At 42.8% G+C, this 20625-nt stretch overlaps 1 protein-coding gene across 4 annotated transcripts in view; it reads right to left on the bottom strand.

Annotated features, from left to right (window-relative positions):
• Eml6 (EMAP like 6) overlaps positions 1-20625 on the bottom strand; it is a 252483-nt gene that overhangs the window by 41459 nt on the left and 190399 nt on the right. For all 4 annotated transcript variants that reach the window (XM_035452556.1, XM_035452555.1, XM_027387940.2 and 1 more), the window contains 5 exons: positions 15667-15808; positions 12247-12399; positions 11771-11902; positions 5238-5326; positions 3567-3743 (listed from right to left, as the gene is read on the bottom strand). In XM_035452556.1, coding sequence (XP_035308447.1) covers positions 3567-3743; positions 5238-5326; positions 11771-11902; positions 12247-12399; positions 15667-15808 — 693 coding nt within the window. The remainder of the gene's footprint in view (positions 1-3566; positions 3744-5237; positions 5327-11770; positions 11903-12246; positions 12400-15666; positions 15809-20625) is intronic.

Below are 20625 nucleotides of genomic sequence, written 5' to 3'. Positions count from 1 at the left end.
CTGACATATGTGAGCAGTGGGAGTGAGGTTAAGAGAAGGCTTAAGAGTTAAAAGTGCCTCCTGCTCTTCCAGTGGACTGGAGTTTGATTCCTAGCACCCATGCTAGGCACTCAAACCACCTTTACTCCAGTTGCAGGGTATCTAAGGCCCCTTGTATTCCTATACACACATAAGTTTTAAAATAATAAAAACAAACACACAGACAAACACAGACAGACACACACACACACACACAACACACACACCACACACACACACACACACACACACACACACACACACACACACACACACACACACACACACACACGAGGACGACAAAGGAGCTGAACAGACATTTCTGTAAAAACAAAAATAAAACAAACAAAATACCGACATAGAAATGGGAAATGGGGGTATGAAAAGTCATCCAACCTCACTTACCAGGGGAATGCAAATTGAAACCATAACATGATATCACCACATATGTTAGGACAACTGGTACCCAGAAGACAAAAGAACAAGTGTTTGGGAGGGTGTGGAGGAAAAGGGACACTGATGTAAATGCTAAGATGCTGTTGGTGAGAATGCAAATTGGTACGGCATTATGGAAAACAGCATGAAGGTTCCTCAAAATTTTACAAATGTAAAAACCATTGGGTTCTGTTTGCTATTTCTCCGGCTCCAGTCTTTTAAGGTTGTGGAGACTGAATGCAGTACGTTAGAGGGTCAGGCAAGCACTGTACCACTGACTCACTACCTTAGATCCATGTCTGTTGAGCTGAGTTCCTGTGTGTTTTAGTTACTAACCCTTTAGCAGACACTGTGAATGTTCTTTCTCTTTGGTGGCTGATTTTTCGTTTTATTGATCATTTCCATTGTTGTACATAGTGGTTTTAGTTTAGTGTAGTCTCATTTGTTTATTTCTGCCCCCCCCTTTTGTTTTGTTTTGTTTTTGGTGTAATATCTAAGATCCTGCTCTGGAACTCTGTAAGCCTGAAGGGCATAGTTTCAAATGACTATCCAGGCATCCCACCTGGTCAGTTTGGAGAAATGGAACTTCCTAGAACAAGAGTAAAAACCAATAGTACTACAGGGTTTCAGCTAAGTATTTCCTAAGCCCCCCCTTTTTTTTCTAAAAAAAAAAGTCCTAAAAGCAATTTCATTTTAAAATGAATAAGAGTGGAGGGCCAAGGAGACGGCTTAGTTAATACAGTACCTTCCACTCAAGAGCGAGGACTTGAGTTTGGATCCCCAATGCCCATGTGAAAAACCTGGGCATGGTTATCTAGTCTGTAACCTTATTCCTGGAGTTTCCAAGTTAGGGAGCTAGACTGCCAGTAAGCTCTAGGCTTTCTGGAAAACTAAAGTGGAGGGCTAGAGAGATGACTCAGCAGTTAAGAACACTGGCTGCTCTTCCAGAGGACCCAGGTTTGATTCTCAGCTCCCACATGGTGGCTCACAATGTATATAACTCTAATTCCAGGGGACTGGGTACCCCTCTGGCTTCCAAGGACACTTATGGTACATAGACATATATGCAGTCAAAACACCCATGCACATAGGTTTTTTTTATTATTACATGTATATATGCACTCACATGTGTGACACATCCATTAAGAATTAAAAAGTAGAGGAATCAAGGAGAATGGCTACTGAGAACTGAACTCTGATCAAATAGGAGAGGCTGGCAGGTGACGGGGTAATGAATGGGCCACTGGGTGAAGACTAATGAATGTGGGGTGAACAGTGTCTACACTGCACATGTCATTAGAAAAGGCTCCTATCAGTGATGATGTGACCAGGTCTAACAAGAGAGAAGAAAAACAAAACAAAAATCCAAAAGAGCCGGAGTAGATACTGAGGGAGATGTGTGCTTGGTTTTTAAATGTGTTAGCTTTGCATGAACTGGAAAACTGAGAGAAAAACAAGAAAAGTAGAGGGAACTTAAAAAGACCTCTTAGGATAGATGGTATAATAACCCAGATGAAATTTACTTATTTCCTTTAGCAAAGAGAATGTCCCTCAAACCAGCCCATTTGCATGATTATATGAACCATCAAATGTGACCACAAAGAATGCTAGCAATTAGAAAGGTAGACACAGGAAGGCTGCTCCACCCAACAGGGCAAACAAGTAGACACTGGGAAATGTTGATGCATGAGCTGATGCAATCTCAACAGATGAGATGTTAGACAGGAGTTCAACAAGGGATTTGGAGTGGCAGGACCCATGAGTGTGAATCGATTTCTCCTCTTCTGTTGGGTGGGTCATTAGGAGAAACTGGGGATGACAGAGACACAGCAAACATGACTTTCAGCTATATATTAAAAATGTTTTTTATTGTATGTTTGCTTTGAGACATATAGTCCTGGCTGGTCTCAAACTTGCTATCTAACCAATGCTGGCTGTAAGCACCTCATCCTGTGCCTGCCTTCCAAGGGCAGAGTTACAACATGTGGTTCAGGCTGTCTGATTTCACCAAGTATTTTCATGATGTCTTGGAGAAGGCTGCAGTACGGTATAGCTAGAGAGTTTTAAATATCTGTTATCAGTTACAGAATTGGAACTAAACATAGATAGACATGTGGAATGAACACTGATGGGGCATCTGGCACTGGTGTTCAACTGTTATCTCTTTCCATGATTTAGAAATAAGGATGTAAGACCAAGATGGCATGGTGCTAGAATGGACTAAGCAGTCTTGAAGGCATTTGGAAGATGTGGCTGGGATAGAAAAGCTTAGCAAAATAAAAGTTATCTTGGTGTAGACATGAAACACTAAAACTAGAGTTCAGAAACTAGATTCTGCAAGTACAGGGTGGGAACATGAACACTTCTGAGAATGACAGCTACATGTATAGTTCAGCTATACATGATTACAACTCAACTGGTGACATTTTAATTTTAATCAATGAAACTGTAAAATCAAAACCAAGAAGCTAACAGTCTGGCTGTCCTGTGAGCTAGTCAGGTTCTATCTGAAACACTGGATCAGCTCTAGGAAGCTGGAGAAGGGACTGATAATGTTAGCATAGAGGGAGAGGCAGCTACAAATCATGGCACATGGGAAAAGGCTGAAGGAGCTGGGTACACCCAGATGGAGAGATGAGCTTACAGGGTACAACGTTCCTACATACAAGGGCTGTTAGAGAACTGGGAAGATGTCTCAATGATCAAGAGGCAGAGTGCAGGCTACAAACAGGAGCTCAGCCCAGGGTCAAGTAATGCCTGTTAACAACAGAAGCTGCTTAAAGACAATTGTCTGCTTTCAGAGACAGTGAGTTCCTGGTATCTGGACCTATGTCAGAACAAGTCAGAGAGGCGGAGTGAGGTATAAAGATGATGCCTGATTCGCAGTTCATACGAGTAGGGTTTGGGGGACCTCTGGGTCATGAGAATTTCACTTAAGTCATTTGCTTACAAACAGTACCAGGGAGGTTTCTACACAGCATTACAAAAGTAATAAATATCACTCCTGACTGCCCATGCATTCAAATAAAAAAAAAATACCCACTCAGGTGTAACTGATAGATTTAGGGTAATTAATGAAACAGATCAAATCTATAGCAAACATGCAATATTACCTTGACTGGATATGAAAAAAGCTTAACAAAACCAAAATCATCCCCAGTGGCTAAGAGGGAGCCGTCTTTAGTAAGACTGGCAGCATTGACATCTGTCACGTCGCTGTGTGCTGGCCAGATTCCTTCACAGGTGGGTCCCAGGACGCAAGTCCATGTGTCCCACTCTATCTTCTCAATCTGCAGGAGTACAAAAGAGTGTGACCATTTTGTATAGCCTTATTTTTTTTTGTTTTATTTAAGGGAAATGATTTTTCAAATGAGCAGTTGTAGATGGCAAGCTTTCCAATGGCAGACATTTGTGTTGGGTGCTGAGCTCCAATTTTTAGCTGCCATTATTGTTGTTCTTTTTTGTGAGACAGGGTTTCGGTCTGTAGGCCAAGCTGGCCTTGAACTCTCAGCCTCCCAAGTGCTAAGATTACTGGGCACAAGCATTGCATCCAGCAACTGAGTGGCATATTTATAGTAGTATTGCCATTGCTCAATAAGCCAATACTACAGTCAAATATACTCAAATATTTTTTCTAGACCAAAAGCATACTTTGGAATTTTGGAACCCTGACCACAATAAAGGTTTGTAAGATTCTAATTAGATTTTTAATCACTGTATAATCTATGAACTAGATCAGCTATTTTCAGCCCGGCACTGACACTGTATGCTGGATTGTTCTTTGTTGCGGATAACAGTCTGTGCAAGTAGCCCTATGTTATCAGCAATACTGGCCTTTACCCCTTGGATGCCAGTATTGCCCTTCTCCACAGACATGAATAAATAAATGTTCCTGGGGGCAAACTACTTCTGGCTAAGAATTACTGGGTTAGTAGATTTTTTAAAAAGGTGTTTTTTTTTTTTTTTTTTTTTTCATATATATATATATATATATATATGAGTTGGGGGTGGGGAGTCGGTACTCTCCTTCCACTCTGTGGTTACTGAGGCTTGAACTTGGATTGCCAGCCTTAGCAGCAGGTACCAGGTTCTAAGTTTTTCATAGGTTTGATCTCAATTATTAAAAAATTACATGTGGGGCAAAAGGCATGGGGAAAACATGGGGAAAAGAAAACAGTTTGACACTGGACTGGTTGGCCTTCTGTTTCAGAAAGTATCTTCCATTATCATTACTACAAATGAACACTGAGAAAATATATAAAATTACATTCATAAAAGACATTGCACAAAATGGCATGATGAATGGAAAAGGTGGCGTGTGCCATCCATCCAGTTTGTTAGCATATTCAGTATCCTCAGGAAACAAAACTGAGCACAGTGCCATCACAATGTCAGTGACACAGTTAGCCTTTGTCCTCAGAAATTAGGAAAACTGATTAATGATTTACAGTTAAGAAATTAAAAACCTAAAGGTAGACAGTGACCTGGGTTCATAATTCAGATTAATAGGCTAGATTAGAATGCATGTCTTCCAACCAATGCAAAATATCTTTAAAAAATATATAATTTATTTTTGTTTTATGCTCATTGGTGTTTTGCCTGCATGCATGTCTGTGTGAGGGTGTCAGAAACCCTGGAACTGGAGTTACAGACAGGTGTGAACTAACATGTGGGTGCTGGGAATTGAACCCAGGTCCTTTGTAAGAACAGTCAGTGCTCTTAATGGCTGATCCATCTCCCCAGACCTCAAATATCTTTAAAAAATCTTTATGTAGGACTGTTACCTCTGAGGGCCTTATTATATGTCTTCTGCCTCTTGGAGCTTCAAAGAAAAGTTGTTCTTTGGCACCTGAATTAACTTGCAACAATTTCCCTGTTGTGGTAGAAATAAGAGAGTGAATTAAACTATGCATTCATTATTTTGTTATAAAATGCTAAGCATGGTTGCCACAATTTTACTCATTTTCATTAGTCTCATAAGTTGCATTAAATGTATGTTACATTATTCCAAAAAAGCACATAAATATCAACGCACTACATGGGTTAATGCCCAAAGCTCTAATTTAAAAATATGGACCTCATAAAATTTGACTTTAAGTATCTGTCAAGTAACTCAAGGATTGAGGCTGGTCTTTTATTCAGCAGCACTAAAATGAGCTATGATTCCCCAAGCCCTGACAAAATAAAAATTTTTACTCCTTTTCCCCACTGCTGTCTACTGTGTTGATGAGGTAAAGGCAAAGTGTTCTGGCATTGAAAGTGAGATTCTTGTGAGAGTTGCATTTGCTTAGTTCTAATTCTAAATATGCCTTTAACGCTAGAGATAAGAAAGCAAACTACAAATACTGATCCTCCCAAACTTGTCTTAGCTGAAGACTTCAAAAGGAGAAAGAGTCGATCCTCAAACAAAATGTCAAGCGATTGGCTTTTTAGCCATCAGGATATACAACTATGGTCTCATTCACTATGACTGATGTTGAAAAAGATTCAACTTCTAAAACCTTCTCCTCCAAAAGCAGCAATCCTTCATGAATGGAAAGTTCATGTGTTGGAGTATGGTGTCTACTATTTTTTTGCAAAGGTTTAATTCTGGGAAATTTCAGTTGAGGTTGGACATGAGAAAACAGGTCCAGCTCCCACAGCCAGGAACTCAATTGACTCAGGGCCCTTTGTTGACTGCTTGGCATGCAGCAGGCATTTGATCTGTAAACAATTTACATAAATAGCTATTTCCCCTTTCCCCCACAACTGTGTTTCTAGGAGCTTTGAGGAAAAAACAATACCCAGTGATTTCTTTGTGCGCCACATGCTACTGTGACATTTATTACTTGGTCTGAAACCTAAAGAAGGTCTGGGTAGGTGTTTCCAAGTGATGCATTAAGAAACGAGGTTCTCCAGGCTCTTAATTGCTCATCTAATAGTTTCTAATTTGGTAAGGTATCACATGACTTGGGTGGGGCTGCCTAGGCACTGAGGACTGAAGGGATCTGAAAGAGGGATCTCTGAGATAGACATACTTTGCAGATTTTAGGGCTAAACATGTATAAATGGACAAAAGCAAAGAAAGAAATGAGGGTGATTTAGGTGATTGCTGGATGTTCCGAAGCAGGAAGTGAGCAATCATTACTTCTGTAATGAACTAAATATATCTGCAAAGAACGTATGTTATTAGGACTTTCAAAAGTGATTGTAAAATATGTGGGAAACAGTTGGAAAGTTTCAGGCAAGACATTTTCTGAATGCAGTTGTTCCTTGACAACTCTTGAATTATAAAGTACTAAAAACCTCAGAATTGTAAGTCTCACATCCTCACAACAACTCTCTTTACTAACTACAGTTTTAGAGATCACATTTTACAATTAAATATTGAGCTATCTAGGTGAGAAATGGACTGCAGGGGTGTTAGAGACTCAAGGGAGACAAACATAAGAAGTGCCACACAATACCAGACACTCATCTGACCTGTTCTTCCTGGAGAACCACCTCAACTGAAACAAGTTTAAATGTCGACAGAAGCTGACCCAAGAGGGCCCAGGCCCACACTGGGCTAGGTGACCAAACATTGTCTCTCCCAGAAAGCAGGCATTGAGTGGGTAGGTGCCCAGCTGAGATGAAATGAGGACTTTGGAGCTGAGAGTGACATTTGAGGGTAACTGAGACTGGATGGTGTACAATTGAGTTAGGAAAGGTTTGTGTTTACCAGGGTCGGGGTGGGTGGGGAGGTGGGGTGGGTGGGGGGGTGGGGCAAGTTACACACAAGACCCAGCAGGAAAGGAGAGAGTAACTGCTTGGTTCATTTCTCAGAAGTTCCCAGTTCATCATCCTCCCCTCCCTCCCTTCCTCCCTCCCTCCTCCTCCCCTCCCCCCTCTCCTCCCTCCCTCTCTCTCTCTCTCTCTCTCTCTCTCTCTCTCTCTCTCTGTCCCTCTGTCTGTCTGTCTTCCCCTCTCTCTTCGAGACAGGACCAAAAAAATTCCTGTGTAGCCTGGTTGTCCTGGAACTTACCCTGAGACCAGGCTGTCCTTGAACTCACAGAGATCTGCCTGCCTCTGCTTCTTGAGTGCTGGGATTAAAGGTGTGTGTCACAACACCTGGCTTACAGTACATTCTTTTTTTTTTAATTTTTTTTTTTACAGTACATTCTTAAAGCCAGGTCTTTAGGTATTGCTTCCTGCTGTTGGAGACTATGAAATATTCTAGACCTTTCCTAAGAAATCATCTTTCATCATTATTTTGAAATCTCAGCTAGTTTGAGTGGGTTTCTGTTCCTTGAAAGATAGACTGTGAACTAAAAACAACTATTTTTGTGTTTAAATAAGCCATAATTATGGGCATATGTTTTCTCCCTTTTAATTATTACATGGTAGAAATAGTTAGATCACCATCTTTTCTCTCCCTCTGTCCACTGTGCATTCTCTTTCTTTGCTTTCTCTTCCTATCCCTGCTCCCAAGTACATGCACACACACACACACATACACACACACACACACACACACACACACACACACACACACACTGAAATCTGAGGATATGGAGCAGAAACAAAAACAAAAACGTCTGTACCATCTATATATTATTGTCCCCAAATAATAGAAGGTGATTTCTTTCAGAATTCACATTCTTAATACTAAAAAGGCCTGCTCACACAGAAAAAGGACAAAAAACATAACCCCAAACAAACAACAACAACAACAACAACAACAAACAAAACAAAACAAAACAAAACAAAAAAAAAACCACAAAAAAAAAAAAGCCTGTCCTCACAACTAAGGAGAGATAGCTAATCATACACAGCAAAAGCCACCTGTGTTGGCCCAGTTGCCACACATCTTACAAGTCAGGGTGATTCCAGAATTGTACTACACGCATCAAACTTGTTAGGCCATTTGATGTAAAAATAGAAATGAAATGTCTTGTGAAGGCTCCAACTGTTGATTGGCTAAAGATCATATATATAGTCCTACTATTTTCAGAGATGAACTTTTACTGTCTACCACAAATAATGTGTTTTCCTGCTCCCTGTATATCCTTTTCTCTAGTATTCCATGCATAAACCTTCATTTGGGGAACTGAGTTCCTGCAAAAGCAAATGAGCCTGCCGTTGCCATGGTCACAAAGGCTGCTGAGGCTGAGGCACACCTGCCCCTACACCATCCCCACCCCTGCTGAGCCAGCTGGCTCTAGCAGATGCTTCCACTGTTTCTGACAAACAAACCCCTGCATCTAAATTTCTCTCTTTACCCCTTCCATGCTCTTAAGGCCTCTGCAGGGAAAAGCTACACTGGTCTTGAGGGAGCCTAGCACATTCCTGAGATGTAGCACTTTGGGACCCGGGGTATATGGATGACAGATAGTTGACAGCTAATGGGACTGTAGTTAAACTAAGCAAAAGGCATGGGTGCACCTGTTCCCATTCTCAAGCTGGTTTAGACTTTAAAAACACAAGCTTTTTCTTTTCTTTCTTTCTTTCTTTCTTTCTTTCTTTCTTTCTTTCTTTCTTTCTTTCTTTCTTTCTTTCTTTTTTGTTTGTTTTCTGTGCTCTCAAGCATAGGGACCACTGGGTCTGGCGCCTTCTCATGACTGAAGGTCCTTTTAGAAAGCACAGTCAGTTGGTTCTTCAAAAACCCTGGCCTCTACCTCCTCTTATTCCGAGTGCCTCCCCAGTCCTGGAGGCTGGCCTTGGGTAGAATAGAGGACAGTAAAGTATTGCCCCTCTCCTCACCAGGTGATGTCTCCACTCTGAGTCACTTTACACAGACTGAGCCCTCCCCTACTCCCTAGTAACAACCCTATCCTGGCTACAAAGATCTTGGGTTTTCTGCCCTGCCTTTTTCTTTTTCAGTCTCCAGCATTTGATGTAAGGCTTACACACTTGCAAAAACAAAATGAACCTAACTCTCCAAATGTGAATGCACATCACAGTGTGACATCACCTTGTGTCTGTTGAGACAGTTACTAGCCAAACAGAGAAAATTCAAGTATTAAGAAGGGTGTGAACGACGGGAGCCCTTGTACTGCTGCTGTTAAGAAGGCAAAGTGGTGCAGCTTCTATGAAGAATACTGCAAAGGTTTCTCAAAAATTGCCAACAGACCTAACTACCTCTACCCCTAGGCATATATACCCAGGCATTGATGACAGGGGCTTGGAAGGACACAGATTCACAACAGCCTTGTTCACAATAGCTAGTATGTGTACACCAAGCAACCAGGTGTGTATCAACAGGCAAGCAAAATGTGAGATAGACACATAGTCAGCTGTGTGTCTATCACCTGCCTTAGGAAGGGGATTCAGACGTAGGCCACAGCATGGGTAATCCCTGAGGGCAACATGTGGAGGGAAATGAGCTAGTAACAAAAACACAGCACTGGGATTTTACTAAATGAGGAGCATAGAGAAGCCAATTTCAAAAGGCAGAAACTTACAGGAGAGCTATCATTTGTTGGATAGTCCTGTTTTTTTTTTTCTTTTTTCTTTTTCAGGACAGGAGTTCTAAGTCCTACAAGATGAAGTGAATTCTGGAGGTGGATAATGATAATGGCCACACAACAATGAGAATATACTCTATACTTGACCTGGCATATTTAATAATGGTAAAATGTTTATATATTTTCCATTTAAAATCTCTTCAAAATCTTACAAATCAAAACTTCCTATATCGCATTTTTCTGTAGGCTCTTCACTTCCAAAATAAACCTATTGGTGGGTTTTATCCCCCTAACAGTAATGGCAGAGGCGAGATTTCACACCTTATGCCAAGTGCTGAGGCTGTGTGTGCGGTGGGCTCCAAATGCTCATCTAACCCTATCATACTTAGGGAAGAGGGACAATCATTGCCTTCTTGGGTTCTTAAAAGAGTAGAGCAGAGAACAAAAATAGTAGGTAGTGAGAGGCAGCTGTTCCCACTCACCCCTTGGCCTCACCAACTCCAGGTGACTAAAGTGGCAATGCTTGGGCCTGGCCACAAATTCCATCCCACGCCTTTGCCTCTCTGCCTGTCTGGCATGGCCCTGACCTGAACACCAGTGATTTATCTGATTTCCCTCTGCCCTCATTGGGACTGTACCTCTTACAATAAGTCACATGTTTTCCTTTCCATCTACTGTACAAAAACCTCTGAAGGCCACAAAGCTTAAATAAAGTTCAGATTACAGTATAGTAAATCCAGACACAGCTAAACAGCTGCCAGGCCCAGTCTACCACAATCTCAAAAAATACTTGAAACAAGGTATCCCAGATTCTCTGCAGGAACCTCTTCCAGGCTCAGATCTTGCCAGCTTTCTCCAACTCTTATTAGTTGCTTTGGGGAATGCCCCACTCAAAATTACCTAGAGCTCCCTGATGCCTCCAGAACAGAATTCTGTGTAAGCTAGCATGATGGAAGGTCCTGTTGGACTCTCCAGACTCCCTTCCTCCACTGCTCAGCCAAGCAGTACTCACCACTTCTTAGCCATCTCCCTGGCCCTTCCACCTTCTCTGCTCTGCACACTGTGTTCCTTTGGCTCAGGACACCCTCTCTTGCTTGCTGGTGACCCATGCCTATGATGGCGTCTTGGATGTCCCTTGGAGCTCTCTCAGACCACACACTGCACTTTTCTACCACAGCAGACTATAATTTCTTTGCAAATGAGGATCCTGCCCACTCCTAAATGCTTTCCAGGCTCTCATGAACCAAGTCTCCAGGATCAGTCTGTCCCAATACTGACATGGCCCGTCCTGAGCCTTCTCACTACTTCCTCTGGGACTCACAGCTTCTCACCCCACGTCTGCATCATCACGTATTCTTCCAGAACAAGTCCATCTTCCTCCCTAAACTATAACTTTCATGGAGAATAGGAGCCAGGCCTTACTTCTAGATCCACATTTTCTGTCTTAAGACTTTACAAATGGTAGATGCTAGGTGTATTAAATAGACAAATCTTCACGGTTTTATGGAAGTGACTTGGAGGAGGCAAGGGGGGGTAGGCACTTTGAGAGCAAAGACAAATTCAGGAGAGCTGAACATAGATTTCTGTGTCCACTGATGGATGAATATTGCTTGAGACTTTATGGGTCAAACTCTTAGAGATAGAGTCTTGGTCAGGAAGGCTGAATAGAAGAGGCAAGAACAGATTATACTAAACCCAACTCAGGGCGTCAAATGTTTCCTTCATCTTAAGCCCCAATGGCTTCAATTAATAACGACCTTGACAGAATAGGAAAACACTCAGAGCGTTAACAGCAGCTGCTCCTAGGTTGTTGGGTTAGCCTTATATGCTGCCATAGGCCCTCCTCTTCCTGCTCAAGTTCAGATTTATCTTAAAACCACAGCCTAATTTACCTCTAGAGTCCCAGTCAATGTGTGTGATGTAGCTGGAAGCTCCTTTACAGATGCCAACCCTCTTGCTTGTAAGTACGTTGTAAATATCCACGAAGTTATCATGGGATGCCACCGCAAGGTATTTTCCTGTGTCTATAGAGACAAGTTTACAGTAAATAGCAACACATTTGATGTAGGAATTCACCTCCAGGAACTTAAGATTTTGAAGTGGGAGAAAGGTCAAGGAAACTTTTAGAACAGTCCATTCTTACAAAAAAAAAAAAATGTTGTCTTGACATTGCTGTTTTTAAAGGTATCTATTACCATCTTCACCTTTTGAATTTTTTTTTTTCAAGACAGGGTTTCTCTGTGTAACATTACTGGTTGTCCTGGAGCTCACTCTGTAGAGCAGGCTGGCCTTGAACTCACAGAGATCTACCCGCCTCTCCCTCATGAGTGCTGGAATTAAATGCATGCACTATCACTGCCCGGCTCACCTTTTGAAAATTTAATGTCAGAGATCATTTCTTTTCTGTGATGGAAGGAGACCATGTCTTCCACAGTATCAGCATTTACCACCAAGAAACTTCCATCATTCAAGCCAACTGCTAAGGCTTTCCCGTCAGGGGAGAAGGCACAACATCTTCCTCCTACAAAAGGATCCAAGAAAATCTTAGTTGAGCACTTTGCTGTGGAACAAAGCAGATGGAAACATGGGAGAAACGTGGATGTGTGTGTCACATGTTTATGTGTGACTGGGCCTTTAGCACTACCCAGATGGGAATTCAAATTTCATCATTTGGGGATTAGTGAGATAGTTCTGTGGGTAAAAGCATTTTTATACATAAAAGCCTGATGACCTGAGTTTGAACCTGAGAACCCATGAGAGGAGAGCACAAACTCCCAAGAATTATCTCAAGTCTTCATGTGTATGTGTGTATATGTAACATAGTAAATGCATATTTTTAGATCTGTGAAAAATACCAAAATTTAAATCCCACATACTATCAAAATCATACTTTTAGAGCTGGAGAAATGACTCAGAGGTTGGGAGCACTCATTGCTCTTGCAGAGAACCTCAGTTTGGTTCCCAACCCCCACATCAGTTGGCTTCAGGGAGTCAGACACCTTCTTATGTGGGCACCTGCATGCAGATGGACATGCCCGCACACAGACACACAGATACACATAATTAAAAAGCTGATCTTAAAAATAAAATTTTAATTCCCATAGGGTTTATTTATTCATTTTTTTTTATCTTGGAGTATCTGGGCCTTTTAAGGTCGGTAGAGTGTATACAAGAGAAGGCTAGTGGATACCATTATCGTCTGAGAAAAGACAAAACATTCAAGAACACAAGTTCTCCAACACAATGTCTAGAAATCATTTTTGGGAAATCATGACTGAAATACACATTTGTTTTAGTTAGAAAACCCCTCATAATTTTAATTTCTCTGCTTTGTGGATCATACTGCACAATCAGGAGGTGGGAACTGCAGGTTGTTACAGCCCCATCCATGCTGCCTTGTGCTGAGGCAGCTCAGTCTAGCTTCTGTAGGGACCCATGCCTCTGCTGACCGATGTTAAAAGCTGTGTTCATGCTAGTAACTTTGGTTTTTATTTATTTATTTATTTAAAAATTCGAAACAAGCTTCTTTTACATGCCAATCCCAGTTCCTTCTGCCTCCCCTCTTCCCCTGCCCCCCACTGACCCCCTTATCCCATCCCCTTTCTGCTCCCCAGGGAGGGTGAGGCCTTCCATGGGGGGAATCTTTAAAGTCTGTCATATCATTTGGAGCAGGGCCTAGACCCTCCCCTGTGTGTCTAGGCTGGGAGAGTATCTCTCTATGTGGATTGCACTCCCAAAGTCCATTTCTGTACTAGGGATAAATACTGATCCACCACCAGAGGCCCCATAGATTAACCAGACCTCCAAACTGACGCCCACGATCAGGGTGTCTGGATCAGTCCTATGCTGGTTACCCAGTTATCAGTCTGGGGTCTATGAGCTCCCCCTTGTTCAGGTCAGCTGTTTCTGTGGGTTTCTCCAGCCTGGTCTTGACCCCTTTGCTCCTCCCTCTCTGCAACTGGATTCCAGAGTTCAGCTCAGTGTTTAGCTGTGGGTGTCTGCTTCTGCTTCCATCAGCTACTGGATGAAGGCTCTAAGATGGCATATAAGATAGTCATCAATCTCATTATGGGAGAAGGTCTTTTAAGGTAGCCTTTGGACTATTGCTTAGATTGTTAGTTGGGGTCAACCTTGTAGATCTCTGGACATTTCCCTAGTGCCAGATTTCTCTTTAAACCTATAATGGCTCCCTCTATTAGTACAAAGACTAGCTAGCCCTAGGGAACATCATCAGGGTGGGGTGAACCACAAATACTGTACAAACTGGGTGAAAGGAGAGATGTTAATAATTACACCAGGATAGCAAGGGAAACTGGGTTGAACTGTCATCTAAGGGCCATAGTTGCTCTTTTGAACTAATTTTTAACCTAGGGATTAAAGTCCATTGACTAGCTTCCACAATAATGTCCTAGTTTCATTTCACCAACGCAAGTTAGTGGGCAAGATGATTCAATTGTTCAAGAGCATGGCTTTGGACTTGGTTGAAATCCTTGCTCCACCATCTACCAACTTGTAGGTATCCAGGGAAAAGTGAGGCAATGGAGAGACAGTGACAACCAGGGCACGGGTTGTTCTGTGAGGCCATCATGCTGCAATGTGCATCCAGTTTCACTATTTATTAGTTAGATGACCTTCCTAACCTGGAAGTGATGAGAATGATAGATAGCCTGTTCACTGGGTCTCTGCTGAGTAAAAGAGATGAGCAGCATGGTCTCTGGCTCACAACTGTTACTACCAGCTCTATGCTTTCATTTTGCATGATTCCTTTAGACTTTTCTGCCTGCAGAATGACTCAGCACAAATGCTGAAGGGCCAGGGCCCAAGCTCAGACTTTCCTAACTCAAGAATTTTTGTGACTATGAGGTTCAGTTCCCTTGTTTTCTCCTATGAAGGCAGTCCAGGTGGTGGGTCTAAGCTGAGCTCCATGGTCCCCTGTTCCTGTGGGATAGCCATTCTACACTCCACCCATTTCCACATGTCTTCCTGAAGCTTCTCTGAGTGCATTGTGTCAGGAGCTCTCAGTCTCTTGGTGTCTGGGTGGGTTTGGCCAAGATGGAGCATGGCAAGACTAGAAGGTGGAAGACTAGGAGACTGGAGTTTTGCTCCTCCAGCCCCCTCTGCAAAGCCCATCTCACACGTTTCTCACTCCCCATTCCACCAACCACTTTGTCCTTTTGTCTTTTCAAGTCCAGGCCTGGCAATGGCACCTGCAGTTGCTAGTGGCATAGCACTGTACTATTCCTGGTCATTTTGACTCTACCCACCCCTTTATAAAGAGTCCTATTTTTAGATTCCTCTCAAATTACTCAAGTAAGCAGGCCAGCTGCTGCTGGGACTCCTTTCAAATCTTGTGTTCTCTGTGGGATCCTTAGGGCCTGACATATAGAGCCACTCAAGAAGCCTTTGCTGAACTGATCCCTCCTGCTGTTTACTGCGTGCATATGTCCAACGCACATTTACGATGTCAACTATTTTTGTCTATCAAACTGTTAGTCGAGATAAAAAGCAGTTTTCTTCATTTGTTTTATTTTATAAGTTGACGAATTTCAGCCAGTGCCTATGCTGTATAAGTGAATGGTGCTGGAGCAATCTGAGTTCCAAACAGCTTCTGGAAAATCTCTATGTGTTCTTAGTTTTAACTGAATGGTCAACTCTGAATTTCCTTGCCTAGGATATTTTTAGGGTGTGTAATAGGTGCCCTTATTCCACAGTAGTTGATGAATGAGTGAGTCCAACATAGTCTGTTGTCTGTAAACAGATGCCTTTGTATGTAACGAGATGTGTGTACCTTTTTTAAGTTTCCGTACTGCCAGCATCCGGTGCTGGGAGGATAGTTCCCAGATCCGAAGGGTTTTGTCATCGCTTACTGTTGCACAGATTGGCAGGAGAGGATGTGCTGCCAGCCCCCACACTTCTCCTTCTGTGTGTCCCTGTGGGAGAGGAAATAGGGCAAAGTAAACTCATGCTTTCTGGCAAGCCCTTCCTCAATTCATGCATCTTCAGGCTGAGTGTGCTTCAGACTGGGGAAGACATGAACTAATAATTTCCTCGAGCCAAGAGGACTGCACTAAGCCATCTCTTATGGGTGTTTATGATACAAATCACTCTTTCAGAAAGGAAAAAAATAGGTTTGTTTACAGTATGGAAGACATTTTTCTGTGTGGCAACACATATCTAGGTAAGTTGTAAAATTCCTACCCCTCCCCTTGTTTTGGGTGCATGTGCGTATTGCGTGATTATCTATCTACACAGTGTGTCTATAGTTTGGCCAGAGGTTAACGTTGGGTGTGTTCTTAATTGTTCTCCACTTTCACTTAAAAAAAAATAGGGTCCCTGTTAGATTTTTGAAGAAAAAGAGAAAAAGAGGCAGATGAGGCATATTCAGTTTATTATAAGGCCCGGCAGAGTAGGGAGACTAAGAGAGAAGAGGAACAGGGGTAATGGCTGACCGCCATGGCCGGTCGCCATGGAGAGAGAGAGAGGCAGAAGCAAACAGAGAGCAAAGAAGCAGCAGAGAGAGTAGAGAGTGAGTGCAGAGAGAGCAGCAGGGAAGTTGGAACTTTTAAAGGGAAGATTGCGCATGCACACTGAGGTTCCACGAATGCCCAGAGTCCTCACACATGCGTGGTGGGTGATGTGGTGATGACATAGCACGTTTTCCTGTGCATGCCCTGACTGTTGTCAGGGGATGGAGTCTGTCTCTTAAAGAGGTAGAGCCGATCAGCATTAAAGCCTGAACCTTTCAGTCCCTCAGTGATTTAGTCAGGCTACCTGACCTATGAGCACAGGTCTCGGCTCAGCCCTAGCCTTGGAGTTTTAGATACATGCCACTGCACTTTTTAAGCTTTATAAGTGGGCTCTGCAGATCCCAATTTAGGGCCTCATGCTTGCCTAGCAGACATTTACCCGCTGAGCATCTCCCTTGGTCTGTATCCTGCTTTAACAGCAGAAACACACTTGGTGAAACAACTTGCTCACAGCAACACCAACAATTGCCTTTGGTGAAAGCATACTCTAAGGTGTAGACATCTTCCATCTTTGTCATGGAACTAGACAGCAGCATGCTTGCTCATACAACTCTAGTCCTTCAAGTGCACTGGATCCCCCCTCCCCCCATTCTACCACTGAGCTGCAGGGTGAGTTTAGTCTGGATGAAAAGAAAAAAAGCTAAATTTTGACTCAGAGAGTCATAGGTGCAGCTCAGATTCAATATTTGTTCATAAACTGGTTTGCTTATGTGTCAACAGCACTCAACAGCAAGCTGAAAGGTACGTGACAACACACACAGAAGCAATTCCATAACCTGTATCTTATCACAAACAAACACGCTGACTGGCTTAGAAACCTTTGTTTGGGTGGTGGTGGTGGTGGCACATGCCTTTAATCACAAAACTCTGGAGGCAGAGGCAGGTGAATCTCTATGAGTTCAAGGCCAGCCTTGTCTACAGACTGAGTTCCAGGAACTATACAGAGAAACCCTGTCTCAAAACAAAACAAAACAACAAAAATAAAACAAAATCCCAGTATTTTAAATATCAACACTTAACATGAGGAAAAAAATAATTTATCTCTCAATAAAGCAGCATAAAGAAGAGATTGCCACCCAGTAATAAACAGACGGAGTTAACTAAGCTGATTCCAGATGGTCTGTTTAGAGCAGTAGTAAGCAGGCAGGCCACACAGCCCTGGGGGGCTTGTAGTTGGAATGTCTTGAGGGATCAGCACCTTTCCAAGGAGAAATTGGATGACAGTTTATCTGGGAAGCTGTCTGAGAAAGACAGTGATTTGGCAGCAGTTCCTGGATAGTCATGTATCTGGGGGAAATGTGGGGTTGAGTGGCACATGCTCTGTTCTTCATCTCTTGGGGCCATGATGCAAGGCACCCTCGTGCTGGGCTCTTTCAAAGTCTTTCACCTCAGAGTCACAAAAGATGGGTGGTAGGCCATCTCTGACCTCTCTTTGACTGGCTCTGCTGAGAGCTTACATGGCCGAGTCTCTTTGCACATGGGCTCTGTGATCCTTTTAAATCACTGTCTCAAACTGATTTCAAAACTATTATTTTTCTCAAGCTGATCATTTTAAATCCCGCATGGCACAGGGACAATGAGGCAGACCAGAAGGACCCTAGATGTCATAAGACACGGACCAAGAGCTGCCTTTACTCATTGCTCAGGAAACTGAGCACAGCAGTGTAATGGACAGCTGGCTATATTCCAGGTGTGCACAGTCGGGTTTTCAAAACCTGCTGCATGCTGCTGGCTGCTCCAGTTCCCAAACCAGTGCCTTTTCTTAAACAACACCCCTCATCCCAAGTGCATCAGAACTGCAGAAAGAGTTCTGGAACCTGCCCACAGTAGGATAGATGATGGTGTCTCATCACCTTTGGGGTTCCTGAACATTCTCCCAGCCTCAGCTTTCCCTCAACACGTGGCTATGGGTCCTAAGGGAGCAGTCAGCCCTTATTCCATGATACCTACCACAAAGCATAGGGAAGACCTTCTCAGGAACCTCAAGGGTTAACTGAACCCACACTGAGTTTACCAGGGAGGAACAACAAGTGAGAGGGGAACAGGAGGTGCCCAGAAGGAAAGGTCTGGAGGGTGTGAGGTCCTCAGGCTCACAGATGAGCACTGGAGAGAGCAGGAATGTTCAGCTCATGGGCTTGTCCTTCAACAAAAGGGATTTACACCCGTTTTCCACCCAGAAGGCTGGGAGAGGATGTAGCTAATAACCTCCTATTCTATAGAGCCAGGATTCACCCAAATCCCCCGGACTCCTGAGCACTGTTTCTTAATCGAGAGAACCCATTCTTTTGAAAGAGATCCCATGTACTATGCAAAAGAATCCACTATTATGCTTATCATAAATCCTTTCTCCCAACCCATTCCTACAGAAGAAACCACAGGTACTTAGCAAAGGAGTTTTGCCTTTGTTATGATAACTGTCACAAGGAAGCTTTTTTCCAAAGTGGTACTGTGCTTAAATATGTCAAAAATAAACCGCTTATGGTCAGACTCTAGAAGTTTGAACCAGCCCAGCTTACCAAGGGTCAAAATAGACTTCCTTGTTGCCTCTCACAGATCGTTTTTCTGTGGGCCGTAGCACTTGCAGGGACCCCCCACCCCCACCCCAGAAAGGGACAGATTGGCTTACGTGTTTCACAGGTCACTGCCAGTGTCCATGGGTGACACACACACACACACACACACACACACACACACGCATATGCTGGGATCTGTACGTGACAGAGAATATACAATCTTTGTTTTTCTGAGTCCAGTTTACCTCATTCATTATCCTTTCCAGTTTTATTCATTTTCCTGCAAATTTCATTTGTTAGATTTTTTTTACAGTTGAATAAAATTTTGAGTAAGTAACATTTTCTTTAACCACTCATCCACTAGTCTCAGGGGCTTCCATTTCTTTGCTCTTGTGAAAAAGAGCAGGATGAAACAGGATTGTGCAGGTGTCTCTATGGGAGGGTACCGTTCTTGGGAGTATAGCTGGGTTTATAGCTGGGTTATACGGAAGTTCTACTTGTCAGTTTTTGAGAACCCTTCATACTTCTGTCCTAAATGACTAAACTGGTTTACACTCCCAGAAGCAGTAAATAAGGGTTCCTCCTTTTTGTTTTTTAATGGTGGCATTTGAGATGGAATCTCAAAGTCATTTAATTTATATTTCTCTGATGGCTAAGGGTGTTCAACATTTTTAAGAATACTTATTGTCTATTTGTGTTTCTTCTATTGAAAACCATCTGTTTATTAGCCCATTTGTTGACTGGCAGGGTTTTCTTTTCATGTTTAACTTGTAATTAATAGCAATAGAAACCACAATGAGCACGTTTCTTCATTTTAGCTTCTCATGGCTCACTATGCCTCTTCACCTGCAAAGTCAGTGTGATGATAGAACAGGCAAGACTCCTGCCCACAGACATTTCCATGCTGTTTAAATCTGATTCTACATAAGTATGTATCCTGAGGAAAAGGGGGTCTAGGAGAACGTAATATATGTGTGAAGCAGGGCCTAAAGAAGTATGTGGAGAACAGCAAAATTATCAGGTTTTTAAAAATTTTGTTATCATCAGCTTTATGGACCGACAGATCAGAAGGAACTATATCTAAGGTTCATCATCCACCCTTGGGTCTGATTTGGATGATAAGATTCTGAACCTTGAACATGTATTATCAAGGGACTAGGCTCTTGAGACTATAGAAAAGGGTTTCATATGTGGCTGGGATATCTGTAACTGGTGGCCAGAGGAGAAGTACAACAGACAAACAAGCTCCTGGGGCAATACCTGCAAAGCCCGCTCATCTTCAAAGCCTATAATCATCTCCTCTTGAGTGGGGCATGATCTGAGGCTTGATTCTAACCAGTGGAATGTGGCAAAGGTGATGGAAAGTTCCAGGGAACGTGTGACATAATTAAGTTGCATAAGATTGTGGTGTCTTTTTTTTTTTTTTTTCCTTGCTTGCTCTGGAAAAAGCAAGTGGATGTATCCCAATGAACTCTGGGCTGATAGGTGACTTGACTGAGGGTTGCCTCTGGGCAACAGTTAGCAAGAAAATAAACACCAGTCCTACAGCCACAGGAAGTAAATTCTGCGATTAGCATAAGAGCCCAAAGAAGCTCCCCACTCTGCTAAGCCTCAGCCTTTAGCAACACATGTGGAAGAACCAGTTCAGCTGTACTCAGACTCCTAGCCCACACAGGTGGTGAGGTTAGAATGAGTGTTGTTGCTGGT

The sequence above is a fragment of the Cricetulus griseus genome, assembly GCF_003668045.3.
Source record: "Cricetulus griseus strain 17A/GY chromosome 1 unlocalized genomic scaffold, alternate assembly CriGri-PICRH-1.0 chr1_1, whole genome shotgun sequence".
NCBI classification, from domain to species: Eukaryota; Metazoa; Chordata; class Mammalia; order Rodentia; family Cricetidae; genus Cricetulus; species Cricetulus griseus.
This window is presented reverse-complemented; position numbering and strand designations above follow the sequence as displayed.